This window comes from Camelus bactrianus, chromosome 4, assembly GCF_048773025.1.
Source record: "Camelus bactrianus isolate YW-2024 breed Bactrian camel chromosome 4, ASM4877302v1, whole genome shotgun sequence".
NCBI lineage: Eukaryota > Metazoa > Chordata > Mammalia > Artiodactyla > Camelidae > Camelus > Camelus bactrianus.
In genome coordinates this window covers 50,861,962-50,878,414 of record NC_133542.1, presented here as the reverse complement: position 1 = coordinate 50,878,414, position 16,453 = coordinate 50,861,962, and the positions used below count along the sequence as shown (strand labels likewise).

The following is a 16,453-nucleotide window of genomic DNA, read 5'->3' as shown; positions in this document are numbered from 1 at the left end:
CTGCCATCATCATTCTTTGCATTTTTCACCCACAGAGGTAAAGGAATGTGTGTGTGAATCAGGGTTCCATACTTGAAAACTAGGGTAGAACTGTAAGTTTCTTTTTTTCATCGATTCTGTTTTAATCCTTATTTTCTATTTTACAATATTTATCATATTTATTTCATTCTTTACATGTGGTTTGAATTTAGTCTACTTTTATTTTTCTAACTTCGTAAGTACGACACTTAATTCAGTAATTTTTTAAAGTAGTTTTTCTTTTTTTGTGTGTATATACAATACAGTCAGCACATTCATATTTATTAACAATATAATGGTTCTTCCTTTAGAACTGTAGGTTCTTAATACTCAGTTCATTGTCCACTGGCCATATCCCCTTGGCTTCCCATCAGAGCATTTGACTTCCATGTCAATTTGTGTCATTTGGGGAAAAGGAATTGGTGGAGGATATATGATCAAAATTTGTAGCCCAGTGAAGATTTTCTGCTGAAAATCAGAATAAGAGATGTATCTTCTTTGCCCAGAAAGAAGAGAAAATTCTTCATAAAGTTCTGATTTTTCTATTTTTGTTTTTTGGCTATGTATGTTTTTGTTTACTAGAATTGCTACTTTTAAACCTTATTAAAAATTGGTCATTTCATAATTATGCCAGAGGAACAGGCAATGTTTTAGAACTATATCTTTCAATTTTAAAGTATTGCATTGATGTGGAATTTAGAAAAAAAAATCTGTAAAAGTATAATAGAGAAGAAAAAAATTAACTGTACCATTAGCACTCAGAGATAATAGCTGTAAATTTTTAGTTTATTTCTTACTATTCTTTTTATGTATAATTATAAATTTGGGATTATACTCATAGCACACACACGTTATCTCTTAGGGTCTATTAAATATTCAGACCCACAGACACCCACATGCCTCATTTGGCACTGGTCCACTTGGGAGGAGCCACAGCTTGCCAATGGGGCAGCATTGGTGCTTCTCCTCAGCACCTGTCCTTCAGTGGTCCAGCAGAGCAGTACAGCTCAGGGCAAGAAGACCACAGACGGATCGGAGGGTGCAGGAGCCACCCTGGCTTAAAAGACTCATCAGGTCCCACTGGAGTCAATATATGATGCAGCAACTCTATAGACACAGCTTCCAAGTTCCCATGTCGGACATGCCAAGTTCCAAAGTCACGGCACGTGGCACCTTCTCAGGTAGTTACAGTTCTCTGAGCCCCGATGCAGTTCACCAATCAGGTTAATTCTGCCTAGTAACATAGCTGATACATATCATATTTTTCTAGAGAAACAGAGCTAGAAAATTAAGGGAAGTTCAGATTTTCCTACAGAAGGGGAAAAGCTTTTACCTGCAGTGTTATATACAATTTTTAGCCTTCTTAAAAATCTTTTCGTTAAATAACAAGCTTATTTCATGGCTATTAGAAGTGTTTCAAAAACATGACTGCCCCATAATGGATTTACACAACCCTCTAGTGTTGTATATTTAGCTAGGGCCAAGTTTTCCACTCTTAAAACTATCCCTGAGATGAACATCCCTAAACAGAAATATTTGTATTTATGTAAAACTCTGGTTATCTCCTTAACATGAATTCAGGGAATGGAATTAATGACTGGGTCTGAAGTTTATAAAACTCATACTACATCTTTGATCAGCTGCTCTTCAGAAAGAAAAATGTCAATTTACATTTTGACTTGAATCATCTGAAAGTATCTATACCTTTAACAACATGGGTCATGCTTCTTTAAAACATCTGTCAATTTTTATATGGGGAAAATGCTGTTAAAAATGACTTTGATAAATGATGAGTTGAGAAATGTTTATATGCATATAGTCAGTTATTGTTTTGTTAATTATCTTTTTGTCCTCGTTTTTATTTTGGGAAGCTCATCTTTTTAAGTATTAAGAATATTTGCATGGGAGTCTCATGCTGCACATTTTTTGCAGTCTTTATTTACTTTTTCTTTTGGTAGAAATGCTTTTCAGTTAGACAAATCTATCAATCTTTTTCTATCTGCTTGTGTCAACATTCCTCATTGAGGGTGCATTCGTGGGTCTGTAGCCTTTCTAAGTGTTTGAAATTCATATTTTCCTTGCTTCATAACGTGCATTGAATTATTTTTAGGCTCTGGAACAGTTTATATAGTTATGGATTTTCTATCTTTTGAAAGTTTGAAGGAAGTTATGTGTCTCCAGTACTATTTTGTGAGATAAATTTTAGACATGTTTAAAATTTATTCTATTATTTATTTATTCAGCTTTTCTACATCTTTCCAAGGCATTGTTAGTAAGTTGGCTTTTCATAGAGTATTATCAATTTAGTTGAGAGGTAAACATATTGGCACAGAATTAAATATACAATTTAAATAAAACTATAGACTTCTAAAGGTTTATATATTTTTGTTTATATATTCTTTTCTTCCTTAGCTTTTTTTTTTTAACTTTTGCCTTTCTTATATTAGACTAACCAGGGGGTTATACATTTTACTTATCAACTCTACTGTTTTCTGATTGAGTGATTTTTCATAATTTTTATTGATCTGTTTCCCTTGCTTTCCTTAGATTTTTTTTTTTTTAACAAAACAAAACAAAACACTAATTACAAAAAGTATAGGACTGGGACTGGGAAGAAGAGAGAACAATATGTGAGGAAGTCAAAGGATCACTCAGAGATTCATGTCTGAGTACATAAGAAAATATCTTTATGAGACAGGAAGGCACCTCGATCTGATTCCAGACTAAGCCCACTGCCTCCAGGAAGAGCCACCATTAAACCATTCCAGAGAGAACCCAACGTGGCCTCCAGATTTTATTTGGGGAGTGAAGTGCGTCACCTTTTGAGGTTCATGGATAAGCGCCTTTTATGCCTTCTCTTATTCCCTGGGCTGGTGAGAAAGGAAAAGGGAAAGGTAAGAAGGATATGAAGATCAGCCTTCCTCTGGGAGAGGGCACTTCCCCCATCACTCTAAAGAGGAAGCGTCACCAGGGTTCTCAGTGGAATCACCTCCTCTTTAGGGAGAGGAAGTTGGTCTGTGTTCCTGAAGCAGGTGAGGATTTCCAGCCAGGTTCTTTGTTTCCCTACTTCTAACCACTGAGCAGTACATGCCAGGCACTGGCCGAGTCATTTGTATGAATCATCTTATTTAAGTCTCATGACAACTCTACGAAATAGGCAGTCACATCATCCTCATTTTTATGGGCGGAACAGTAGTGACTTGCCCAAAGTCACATACGCAGGATGTAAACCCTGGTAGGTTGGATTGCAAAGCTTCTGTTTTTAACCATTCTAACAGATCATGTTTTATCACTGCCAGCCTTAATTCCTACCGCATAGTCTTATCATTTAAGGGGGGGTCTTGTCAAGCCTAGAGTTAGTGATCAAAATGAACTAAAAGTACCTTGACTTATTATGTCCATATTATTCCGCCTAAAAATTCTATTCCATTTCTCATCTTAAAGCAAGCAAAACATTTGCATAGAAAAAAAATACTCGAACTGAATGTCTGATCAATCAGTACATTTCTCAGCAGACCAATTGGTATTTTTATTACTGCCCCAAAGAGGGGAGTGGGAGGGGGGCAGGCAGGGGAGAGGGAGGGTTGAAGGGAGGCAGCTTTGGAAGAGAAAGGGGGGAAATGGTAACTGAGATTATATCCCAAATAATCTGACCTTGTAGTATGTTCAGACACAGAAATGTTTATTTCAAAACCCTCACAAAGTCATTTTTGAAATCAAAATGAAAATATCTAAGTGTTAAATCATTTTACCAGACAATACAGATCTGTGAGCTTTAAGCTTTTGAAACAGTCTTCTGAGAGGACTGTCTGGCCAAGTTTTGTTTTTGTTTTTGTTTGTTTTTTTGATTCATGAGAGAAGAAAGAAATGAGGGTAAAGTTGCAACTTAATTGAATGTGATGTAATGGGAGCAAAGCCACTCAGTGAATCACAGCAAACTTCAGGTCAAGAGATCTCTCTCATCTCCAGCCTCTCTGGAAGCTCAGTCAGAAGGGCAGGAGATACAGGCTCTGATCTGAGTCTTTGTATCCACGCCAGCCTTTACACTCAAGACCACTTCGGAATACATACTATCCACAGCATATTTTTTCAAGAGCGCAGTAACTGTTTCTTAACGTGTTAGCCAGTCATGCCTATTGATTTATGATATTCACACACATTTTAATATATATATATATATATATATATATATATATATATATATATATATATATATATATATATATATATATATATATATATATTCATACATATATTTGAATTCAGATACCAAAAAGCAAAAGCCATCTGTAAAAGACACCTATTTTAATAAGATTTTATGCAGAGCTCTACTCATCACTGTGTTTTGGCTGAAACAGGACACACCGATAAGGTTGCTGGTGAGCGCCCAGGGAGAGAGGAAAGAGGAGAAAAGGCAGACAGGACATGTTTCAGATCTGACAACAAAGAAGAAAATCTATTTCTCTACTTACAATAGCAGTGGGAGTGGCAGCCAGCACACAGTAGAGCACCAGAGGGGTGATGAAGCTTTCTTCCTCAGTCCCCGGGTAAGGCTTCATTAAGTCTCCGTCTTGACAGAAGAATCCTTGGATATGCACCTGAAAAGTGTCAGTGCATTCGAAGTAGTAGGCAAGCAGCACTGTCCCAGCCATGATGACAAGCTGAAAATACAGCATGGCCACACAGAGACATTAGCAGGGCTTCAGAGCGGGGCCCGCCCCTCAGGGCCCACTCCCTCCATCACCCCGGCAGCTCTCCTCCTATCGGTGTTGGCAGGCGGGTGCGTGCCTGGCTCGGGGAGGGTGTGCTTACTTGTCCGCCTTGTAACATCTGTTATGTAAACCTTCCAGCAAGTCATGAACAGCTCCCATCTGAGAGGCAGACCACAACCAGGCTTGTAGAGAGACCCGGCTTCTGCTGCCCTCCTCTCCGAGGATGCACGGGAACCAAGGCCGTTCAGGACACAGGTGGAAGGTCAAAGGGCAGTGGCATAAGAATTGGCAAGACGTAGATGTGATATCTGTTCATGGGAGATTTTATAAAATAGTAGAGACAGACTTACCTTATTATAAAATATTAGAGGCAGGTAGATGATAAATGAATGAACAAACAAGCAGGAAAGTTAAAACCTAGAAAGTTTAAGGGCAATTGTCAGAACCACACCCTAAATTACTGGCATATGTGAGAGCATTGTGCAGGTATCCTACGTCAGTCATAACTTTTATCCTTTCCCAAAACAGTTTGCCTTTATTCCAAAATGTTTTCTACCAGTAAAAAAAAAAAATGTACTTTGCTGATGATCACATCTTATCATAGACATATATCCATCATAAGGTTTGGAAAGAAAAAGGGATACAATTATCCTCTCATTTGATTCAGAAATGTCCCAGATACTCGCTGAGTAGCAGCTGAGGAAATACGGAAGTGCCAACATTACTCTTCTCATTCACATTTGGGAACACCAAAACGGCAAGATAAGATGGTGATAAACGTAGATTGAAAAGAGGTCTTTGAGGTTATGAAGTTACAATGAAACTGGAAAAGCTTTTGAAGATCTTCCCATCTAAAATCTTTATTTCATAGGTGAGAAAACTCAGGTCCAGCAAGAACTGCCCACCACTAGATTATTGGACACGTAAACATGTGCTTAGAATGACAATCAATAAAGCAGGAAAGCTAAAATGGAGAAAACTATTTTTAAATGTTGATTTGCTTAAAAGTATCAAAGTAACCATTTTGGGAAAAAAAATCAGAACTTGGCTGGACATCTTTGTACATCTTTTATGGCTTAAAATAGTTTCTATTTGGAAGTACATATGGAGCAGGGAGGGGGAAACCCTAATCTCTTGAGGATTTTGGAAGTCTAAAGTTCTTCTTCCAGTTTTGGAATGACTAACTCAGGGTCATGTAGCCACAAGTGTTAAATCCGGGACTAGAAACCTGCATTTTCTGATCCCCAGGAGAAAAAACACCTGCGTTATGGCATCAACTAGGCATGCTATACAGAAGTGTGGAGAGTTACGGGGGCAGGCACAGTAGCTCAACTCTAATGCAGGCAGGTATTGTCTGGCATTTTTATCCATGTTCATATCCACTTCTTTAGCCACAGCACTGAAGCAGAGCCTCATCCTCTGCCCAATCTCTGAAACCAGGCACAGCGTCTACTTCTGGGATATTATCGCTGTAGTTCCTCCTCACTCTAGTAGAAAGCATCACTTCCTTTAAGGGTCATTTGGATTAAGAATGCTCCCCAAACCTTCCATTTTCTTTAACTCATTGTCTTCTCTCTTTGGTTCAGAAGGCTCGAGTACCTCCAACTGTAATGTGTCTCTACCTTCTGGTCTCATCCATCACCACCTTTCTTTATCTCCAGGTAGGACCCAAATCACACTTCCCAGTCACTATCCCTCACATACAATTTGTTTCTGGCTCTACAAGGATGACATTCTCTTTGGCATTTTCTCCCCCTCCTCCCTGTCACAAGTGCTGACCATCCAGTGATCTCTGGACACTCGAGTGTTTCTGTGCGCCTGAACTTGTTTATTGGCACTGCATGTAAATTACAGGCTCATGCCAGCCGTCTCTGCTGGTTCGAGCATTTTGTTTATTTTCTCTTCAGCAAAAGAGAAGAGACTTGGGTAATGACGGGTGATTCTGCTGGCAGCTAGTTTATAAAGTCAAGGACACGATGTTTCTGTTTCTTTTGTGCTTCACTGGTTAGCTGAGTTGACCCAATGGGAAGGAATCTAGCCAGCTGATCTGAGTATTTTGGAGCTGCGAGAACACTAGGATTCCAACAGTATGTGGGCTTTGCCTCTAGGGCTCTCTCTGTCTCTTGCACAGGCCTGATCTGATCTCTGAGTATCTCATCTATGTGGTGGGAAACACATTCTTCTCTCTCAGCATCAACAGCCCTTGGGAGAAATCTGCTTGGAGAACAGGCAGGATAGATGGCTTTTTGCATAAAACAAACAAACAAAAGATGGCATCTAGCCCCCTCTATTGAGGAAGAATATTATATTTTATTTTTGTGCTACCACTTCCACTTAAAAAAAGGGCAAGGTGAAAGTAAAGTAAATGAAAGCAAAAACATGTATGTACACACATACATATATACATATATATGTAAGAGGACTCAATACAAAACCGAGGAAAGAAACTTTTAAAACCTAAGAATTGTCTTAACATCATATATGTCAAAATCAATAGTAACAACACTAAAAAGCCATGGTCGGTATGCCTACATTTGAAATCTATAGGAAAAAGCTTGAATTGCTGCTTGGCCAATTTAATCCTGAAAGCAGCGTTCAGAGAGAACTGAATGAATGAATCAGTCAGTCAGTCAAGGGCAGGTGACTCAGGATGGCAGAGGTAGACGGGATCCTGGGCAGCCCCCAGTGCAGAAGTGACCCATCAAAAGCAGTCAGCTTGCCTTGGCTCCTCCCCTGAGCAGTCAGAAACCCCTTCCTGTCATTTTCAAGCTGTCCTCAAACTCCCTGGAGCGTCCCCAGTAATTCAGTTAGAGGTGCACAGAAGCAAAAATAGAACAGTTCAGGTCCTGATTTCTTGGTTGCTTTTCTGTGGAACATTCTCTTGTGACCACATATTAAAAAGAAGCTGAAGCACTCATTGTAGGAACAGAGACAGCACGTTGACTCTGCTTCCACGAGCAGAGAGGTCCGCCTCGCAGCACTGATGACAGTGCACAATTAGCCATTGGCGTCCTCCCTCCTGCTGCCTGTCCTGGGCCACGATTCATCACTGTCTAGGTTTGTCACTGGTGCCAGCTGGCACACTTGCCATCTCTGCTGCCTTCTCCAGCCCCATTTAGGGAATGCATGGAGGGAGGCCATAATGTTGGTGTCACATGAGCAGATGGTGAGGCTGTCCTGGTAGAACGGTTGATGACACCAGTGTGAAAGGAGCAATTATGGCTGTGGGGAGAGAAGAAGGTGTAAGGGGCTCACATACCAGGGATTCTCCTCAGCCGTCGCTTCCCAAGAATGACAACCCCACACGTGAAAGTGCGTTATCTCCTGATTATGCCACAGAGATTCAGAAGGCAGAAGCCAGCAATATCTGGAAACTAGCCTCTCAGCGTTGAGAGCACTGCGTTTCTACCCAGGCCCTCTGCTGACTGGAGAAAAGTGAGTGTCCCTGAGTGACAGCTGGGGAGGTCACAATGCGGAGGGAAGAGGCTGAGATGACAAGCACGTTCTCCTTCGGTCAGTGAAGTCTGAAGCGATTGCGGACCATTAATTTATCTGATGTGACGCCAGCTGGGAGAGCAGGGGACGGACAATGGTGCTGATCCTGCGAGTGAATACGAGTGTGTGTGTGTCCAGGGGTAGGGGCAGGCACATGATGTGGGAATGAGAGGACTGGTACCTGGTCTGGAGGGTCAAGGGCATGTTTCGTACTGACGAGTCCTAGTGGTAGGTGACCAAGCTTCTCAGTGTGCCCATGACCAAGGGGTTTCCTGGGGCATGGGACTTTCAGTGTGAAAACAGAGATAGTCTTATACTAACTGGGATGCTGGGTCACTCTCCCTGAGACAGTGAATACTTCCCTCCCCAAAGGGCTTTCTTGTTCTGGTCTGGCCAAGAGCTATCAAGGCCAATGCCAATTAATCAGTTAACCAACAACTGTTTGTGAGAACCCCCTCTGTGTTCAGTCCCAGACTGTGTTATGAAGGTGGGAATTCTCAGACACACTCTCTGACCTTAAGCAATTTGTGATCCAATTGGGGATCACTCATCAACACAGGAAACAATGATCCATAGGAGGGTGTCCGCCAATCCCAAGTTTGGGTTCTTATGTGGTTGCATGTGTTTAGTGAACTGGCAGGGATGGGTGTTGACAGAGGAGAACAAGGGCAGAGGCTATTGTGTGAAGGAGCAGTGAGGGCAGGAGGATGGGGGGGGCATCATGGTGTCTGTTGAGGATATTGTTTTTGACTAAGCCCAAGGACCTATGTTCAATTCCATGTAGAGAAGGGATACAGGAAACTCAGAGCAGAAGGAATACTGCATCAGAGTTTAGATGATAAGATCTGGCCCAGTTGTGGCACAGAAGCAATGTGTTAGGACTCCAGGGGCTGGTACACTTGAAAGACCTGCATGCTTCTGAGCATCGAGAAAGAGCGTGCTAGGCACAAGGGTCGGTAGCTGCACATGGGGCTGGGGTGGAGCCCTCATGTGGCACTGATGGAAGAAGCTGGAGGTGAAACACTTGAGGAAACTGACAGTGAGCCCTTGTGAGACATCGCTGGGAAGCCTTAGAAATAAGGGTGACTCTCTAATGGGGGCTAGAAATTCTCCATAAACAACAGAGGCAAGAGTCAAGGAGAAGAGGAAGGAGTTGGAGGAGGAGGAGGAGATAGAGACAGGAAGGGTGATGACCTGCACTAGGTGTATGTCCTGAGAACTGTTTTAAGCACTTTACATAAATTAACTCTTCTGCTGCCCAAGTGCCCTGTGTGGTAGGTTTATTATTATTTCCATTTTACACTGAGGAGACAGGCACAGAGAGATTACAGGCACTGTCTCAGGTCACACAACTCACAGGGGTGAACCTAGGATGATGACTGTGATGAGGATGTATTTCTCCACACAAACTTAGGCAGCCTTGGGAGAATCAGGTTACAAATATGTCAGCACCGATACCAAGGCTAAACTATGAGCTACAGACGGGGGTACTTTATTCAAATGTCTCCTAGTATCAGTTTCCTCAGCTATATGAAAATTAATAATGACTATGTATTCTGATTTTGTTACAAAAAAGGTTCTATCAACTTCCACCAAATAAAGTAAGCAAGTATCAGTGAGCAGTTGGAACCGAAGAAGAAAGGAAGTAAGTTGTCTAATAGTCAACACAAGAAGGAAATGCTGCTCAGTTTCCCATTTCACAGTAACGAAAGCTAAAAACCAACTAGTGGTTAAAGTAGAATCTTTCTGATATAGTGACTGGACAGGAGTTCATCCCGGGTCCTCGTAAGGGACATGATAAACAGTGACGATGCTGAGTATGATGGTGCTGTTCTTTATACAGGACCTCATATCTACTCTTCACAGAGGCCGATGATGTCACATTAAAGCAAAACGCACATCGGATAGAACGGAGGAGGTGGGCATTATGATTTGGTCTAGGCTGAACTTGAGAGACAGCTCAATGAAAGGGTAAGAGTGGAGGTCAGACTGCCTGGGTTGGAAACCTGCTCTGCTGCTTACTAGGTGTGTGACTTGAAGAAATGGAGGCACAAGAATTTATTAGTAAGTGGGGCTAATAATGCTATAGCACCTGCCTCTTCAGGGCATCATGGGGATTAAATGAGGACTGTGCAGTAAGTATTTAGAGCACTATCTGACTCAAAAACAGTATTTTCTGAGAGAATGGATAGACTATGTATTCTTCAACACTCTTTTTTTTCCCCAACACTCCTTCTTAATTATAGTTTCTCTCAGGTTTTAAAAACTACTGGGTAGCAGTGAATTAGATATTACCTTTGAGTAAGTATCCTGCTAGTGAAATACAGACCTGTGTCTTTTTTTTTTTTTTTTAACAGACTTCATTGTTTAATAATACTTAAATGTTATTATTAGAGTAGAAAGTGGAAGGAACTTTGATCAGGCTAATCTCTGTAGGACATATCTCAAATTTTCCACATTCCAGTTTCTTCTGTGAGAAAAGATTAAGTTACGTTTTAAGTTGTAATAAGAATTGAGGATTTATATATAAATATTGATGACAGTACTTTGACACATAGTAGGTGCTTAATAGCATCCCTGTTACTTATTAGTTTCCTTTAATGTTGTTATATCTTAATATGTCCCTTATTTATGGTGGCTTTCCAAACTGCAGGTCTCAATCCATTAGTGAAACAAATGTACACATGTACACAATTTGGGGATTCAACTAGAATTTTTTAGTGAAAAAGAACAGAACAGAATTGAACATATCAGAGAATTTTACACATAGTAAGGACAAGTGTTTTTATGTTAAACTTTTGTTCAGTATGTAACATTTAGGCAGATGGAGTATGTTTATCTTACTATGGATTGCAAAAAAGTCCTTCACTAAAACGTGATTTTATTAGATATCTGTCTCACAGTGTGCAAGTTCCTTATACTATAGTGACTAAGACACAAAGTTCATATCTCAAATCCACTGATTACTACTAAATGTTTTGGAACCAATTGCTTACCCTGTCTATGCCTTAGTTTCCTCACCTGTGAAATGGGTAACTCATTCCTCACAAGGGAAATTTCTCCTGAAAGCTGTATGAGAACTACATGATTTACTACATCAGAACCATGTAGCTGGTGCTCAGTAACTGCTAGCTGTTATTTTATTAAGACTTAAGTAGAATATAATTTTTTTTTCTGAATAAGCAAACACTATCACATGCAGTAAAGTACATAAGAGAAAAAAAGTCATTATAGTAGCCAGGACTGAATAATCAGCTAGTGTTTCCATCTACAAAAGAATGCTTTTTGATAAGCATCTTATTTCCACAGATATGAGTTTTCAAGGGTCATATCACTATTCTTAGTTTTATTATTTGCAAATGATACTAGCTCTCAAGATATGAAGGAATAAAAATATAAAGCAATTAGTCCTCCTTTGTCAATCCTCCTTTAATTATCTATTATATTTTTGTATTTTCCAAAAGACTTAAAAATTATTTTATTGTGGTAAGAACACTTAAAATAAGATCTACCCTCTTAACAAATGTGTGAGAGTACCACATGTTATTAACTACAGGCCTTACTCATCTTGTTTAACTAAAACTTCATGCCTGTTGGTTAGTGACTCTCCATTTCCCCCTCAGACCTGTGTCTCTCTTAATTAACAGGCAATTAAGCTGTGGTTAAGAATGCCATCCTCTTGTGAAAACTGAAAAGCTTCCAACAGACTAGCGCCTGCATGAGAATCCATCCACTCTTCTTTAAGGAGAACCAAAGGGGCACCCGCAGACAAGGATATGCAGATAAAATGAGAAACTGTTCAGTTACTCAGTGAGTATTGACTGAGTGCCTACTACACGCAGACATTGGGGGTTTTCAGTTGTTAACAAAACTGAATAACAAATAACAAAACAGACATGATTTTTGGACTCACTTTTGGGGCTTTCAATGGGGGAGATAGATATTTTAAAAGCAAGTCCGAAGAAGTGATAATATGACTCTTACTGGCTGACCACATAACCAGCTATATAACTTGAAATGCATCCTCTTACAAGCTGCCCGGGGAGAATGATGAGTTGCCCTCATTTAAAGAAGAGAACACTTCACCAAGCTCACAGAACTAGCGAATGGTGGAGCCAGGATTTGAACTCTGGTGCCACTTAACCACTCTTTATCTTTACAACGTGTAATTAGCATAACGGGACGGATGATATTTGTAAAATGCTTAGCCTAATGCCTACTTAGCACTTAGTACGTGCTCAGTCCTTCTTTTCTCTGATTCTTTGATTTCTATGTGCTTGTCCTCTTCAGTGCTTTTTCACATGGCTCTGGGGAAAGAGTAGGGGTTGACTGAATACCCCCACCCCCATCATTCTCCTATCTTAGCATTTAAAAATCCTTCTTTCTCCTGCTTCTCGCCATTCTGCCTCCTTTAATTTTTCCCTTTCTTCTGCCTGGCCTGTAAATGGTACTGCTCTCCTAGGGTCTCTCTTTACCCCTCCTTTCATTTTCTTTCCATGCTGTCTCCTAGGGAGGTCTCATCTCTTTCTACAGCTTCCATTCCTACATTGATTGCATTGGCTCTTCCATGACTATTCTTGCCCCTGCACATGCTCTCGACCACCAACCGTGTGCTATACAGACTCTCCAAATATCACAAATCTGAAACGAAGTTCAGCCTTTCTCCTCCCCTCAACCTGCAACTTCTCTTGAGTTCCCAATCCTGGTATATCCAGCCAATGTCTCATCACCCAGGCTAGAAATCTCAGCGTCTTCTTGAACACTTCCTCCTCCCTCCGGCTTTCTTGTTCTTCCTCATCCCAGACCTGATGTCGGCTCCCAAGGCTTTCTTACTGTAGTACCTCTCCTATATATCTCCTTTTTCTTATGCCAACTGCCGTGTTCTGATTCAGGCTCCCTATTCTCTCGTCTACACTGTCAAAATCTTGTCCTCCCTGCTCATGCTGCCTTCGGGATCTCAACCCCTTTACAGAATTACTTATTCTGCTACTGAAAGTTATGCTCCTAAGGCAGGACTATGATTATGTCATTCTATTCCAAAATCTTCAGTGATTTCAGGTAAATCGAGCAATTTTCTCTGTATTTCACACACTGGGCTTTGTCCTACCAATGTTTTTGGTAAGGGAGAGAAGCCTCCATTTGAGTAGAGACCCACCCGGTGAACCCCATCAGGCATTGCTCCTCAGGCAGCAGAAAATACACAGGTCTACCTCTCAGCCTGGGCTGCCTACATCTTCCTCTTCGGCCACTCCTTAAAGAACAAATGCAGATACCACATCCTGGTCTTTTTTTTTTTTTTTTTTGCATCTCCATACTCCAGCATCATGTAGGTTATTTATTGGTGAATAATATGGAGAAATGTTGAGTGTATGACAATATTTTCAGGAAGCTTCACAACTACAATAAGGAAGGGAATATTATTGGGTCTAGGTTAAGCTAAATTGGGTCACAAAATGTTCTCTTTGATCTTCTGCCATTAGGGATATATATTTTTTAATGCAAAGACATGGATTAATACATATAAGGAATGTTAAATGTACAGTGGCAAGAAACTGGCAAGCAGAGCTAATATCAGAGAGCAGGGAAAAATTTCAGAATGATTCTGACATTTGACAACATTCCTTGAGGACAGAGGTAAAATCCTGCAGCAAGGTTTGCTGTGCAGCAATGGCAGGGCTTAGTACAGTGGAAGGCCTAGAACTCTGGCCTCAGAGGCTCACTGGCCTCGCCCTTCCGTGACCCTGCCATTCACCGGGGCTGCTGTTGCTTCAGACAGGAGACAGGGAAGGTCTCGCAGCTCAGTAGATGTTAAGTGTGTGAGAAAAATGAGAGTGATGAGATGAAGAGTCAAGAGAAGTCTTTGAAAGCAAGCCCTGGATGACTTTGATGTGCATTTTACTTACTAAAAAGTGAGAAAGAGAGGTGGATGGAAGCAATTCACAAATAAGCCCCGGGGTCTGTAGCTCTACAGTCCTACTACCTTCTCTGTTAAAACAAACTGAGGTTGATTTGGATGGTAATCTAGGTATGAGACACCATGAGAAATAGAATTAAATGAGACTTGGAGAAACTCTTTACAGATGGTAAAGCACCATACAATATATAAAGCTCCACATACTATTACACATATTAAACAAATGTGTGTAATAAGTGACTAAATTAAGAAAAACATACCAGGACAATATGAGAGAGAAACAGTCAAAAATAGCCTGAGGAGGTATAAATGTTTATATTCCTGGGATTTGCTTTAATTTATGAACACATTCAGGCCCACAGTCTAATTCTCCTTCATGTCAAAGGACAGTGACTTTAAGCCTATGAGAGATTGAATTAAAAAATCAATCCTCATTCTTTCTTTTCTTCATTTTATTGTAGTGGGCAGAATTCTAAGCTGGTCTCCAAGATTTCTGCCCCCTGGTGCTCATGAATGGTATAATCTTTCTCTTTGGCTGTGGACAAGACATGAATATAATGGGACATCATCATTCCCTTGATTATGTTACATTATAGGTCAAAGGCCTAGCAACTGTGATGATGTAATTAGGGTCCCTAATCTATTAACTTTGACAATAAAAAGGGAGATTATTCTGGGTGGGCCTCACCTAATCAGTTGAGATGTTTAAATAAAGTCAAGAGATTTGAAGCAGTAGAGATGCTCTCTGCTGGCCTTGAAGCAAACTACCATGTTGTGGAGAGGATCACATGGCCAAGAGTGGTGGGCTGACTCTGGGAGCTGAGGGTCCCCATCCTACAGCTGCAAGTAACTGAATTCTGTCACCCACTAGTAAGCTGGAAGAAGGCCCCTGAGCCTCAGACAGCATCACAGTCCCAGCTGACATTGATTTCTACCCCATAAAACACCTAGCAGAGGACCCTGCTAACTCACACACAGACTCCTGACCCGCTGAAACTGTGATAATAACATGTCTGTGTGGTTTTAAGTGGCTGTGTTTGTGGCACTTTGCTACATAGCACAGAGCACCGAAATACGGGGAGAAGCTCTGTGGTGATCTGTGGACAGGTCAGCCCCACAGAGGCTACTCCAGGGGACAGTAGAACTGCTGCTGTTAGGCTGTCGCTGAGTCTCCATTTGTAGCAGAACCTCCACTTGGCTTCCTCTGCTAAGGAAGTTCCCGAGCTTCCCAGCACTAAGGTTCTCCATTACTATTTTCCTCCTATGATCCCCCAAATTGAAAACTGTTGTTTACTTAACGAATTGTATTCATTTACACTGGAATAATTAATTTGATGTCTAACTTTAAATAGTTACTCTTAAGTTCAGTATAAATGCAGAGATTCTGACTGGCATGAGACAAACAGAGTAACCAAACCAACTTGTGATTTTTACCCCAAATCAAATAGACCAGATATTTTGGTTATTTCTTATGGGGTTAATGTAGATACACATATATTTGACTCCTACTCAGGCTTTCTGAAACACAGAAAATGGGAGTTGGCATCATTTGAGATGTTCATGCAGACCTTGATTGTCCTTCTCTGATAATTACACACTTAAACCTACACTCATGCTTCTATTGCAAGACAAACACTCTCAGGTTTGACTGTCCCAGTGCCTGACTTCTTTGTAGGAATAAGTACCACTGGGTAAGCTACAGGAATAGCAAGTGGGCTGTCTGAATGCCAGTCTTTAGACTCTGACACCAGAGGCATCACTTTCCTCTTGCGGAGGAAGGGGAGACGGGTGTAGAGGTGAGAACAGCCTTTCATGTGCTGTCCACTCCAGTCAAAAACACTGAAGAAAATCTTTGGAAACAGGATTGCCCAAGCATCCAGAACGGTTAGCCCTACTCAAAGGACTGAAGACTCATGTAGCAGATTTATGTGAATAAGCAGGTCCAAGGGAGGTTTGAGTGGGAATAGGAGAGGAAAATCTCATTCATCTGTGAGAAGGAGGCCTTCTCAATTTTTAAAGAGCCAGTTGAGGAAACTACACTTACACTATAATTTCAAAAGGAAATGTAATTTTCTTGCTATCTTTAAAATTTCCTTCATTAATAATTGAAAGAGGTTTTCAGTAAAAGAGATATGGGCTTAATCAGCAGGCACAGAGACCATGTGAGCAAAACCTGGTATCACAAGTGAGCACATGCGCCCGGGGCTGGAGTCATCATCCCTGCCGCCTTTGCTTCCTAACTGAGCGCTGACTTCCTTTGGGGAGACTGGCTGACTTTCTGCCTAAAGAAAGGCTTTCTCATTTATCCTAACAA

General features: G+C 40.9%; 1 protein-coding gene and 1 long non-coding RNA gene across 8 annotated transcripts in view; one reads left to right on the top strand and one right to left on the bottom strand.

Annotated features, from left to right (window-relative positions):
• Window positions 1–16,453, bottom strand: part of PLPPR1 (phospholipid phosphatase related 1) — a 486,000-nt gene that overhangs the window by 36,959 nt on the left and 432,588 nt on the right. For 4 of the 7 annotated variants that reach the window (XM_074361916.1, XM_074361918.1, XM_074361917.1 and 1 more), the window contains one exon: window positions 4,491–4,679. In XM_074361916.1, coding sequence (XP_074218017.1) covers window positions 4,491–4,679 — 189 coding nt within the window. Of the gene's footprint in view, window positions 1–4,490; window positions 4,680–4,830; window positions 5,148–16,453 lie in introns of all 7 variants that reach the window. The other 3 variants (XM_074361920.1, XM_074361921.1, XM_074361919.1) reach the window with 2 other exon arrangements.
• Window positions 7,575–16,453, top strand: part of LOC141577472 (uncharacterized) — a 55,970-nt gene continuing 47,091 nt past the window's right edge. The window contains exon 1 of the long non-coding RNA XR_012506470.1: window positions 7,575–8,165. This is a non-coding gene — a long non-coding RNA (uncharacterized LOC141577472). The remainder of the gene's footprint in view (window positions 8,166–16,453) is intronic.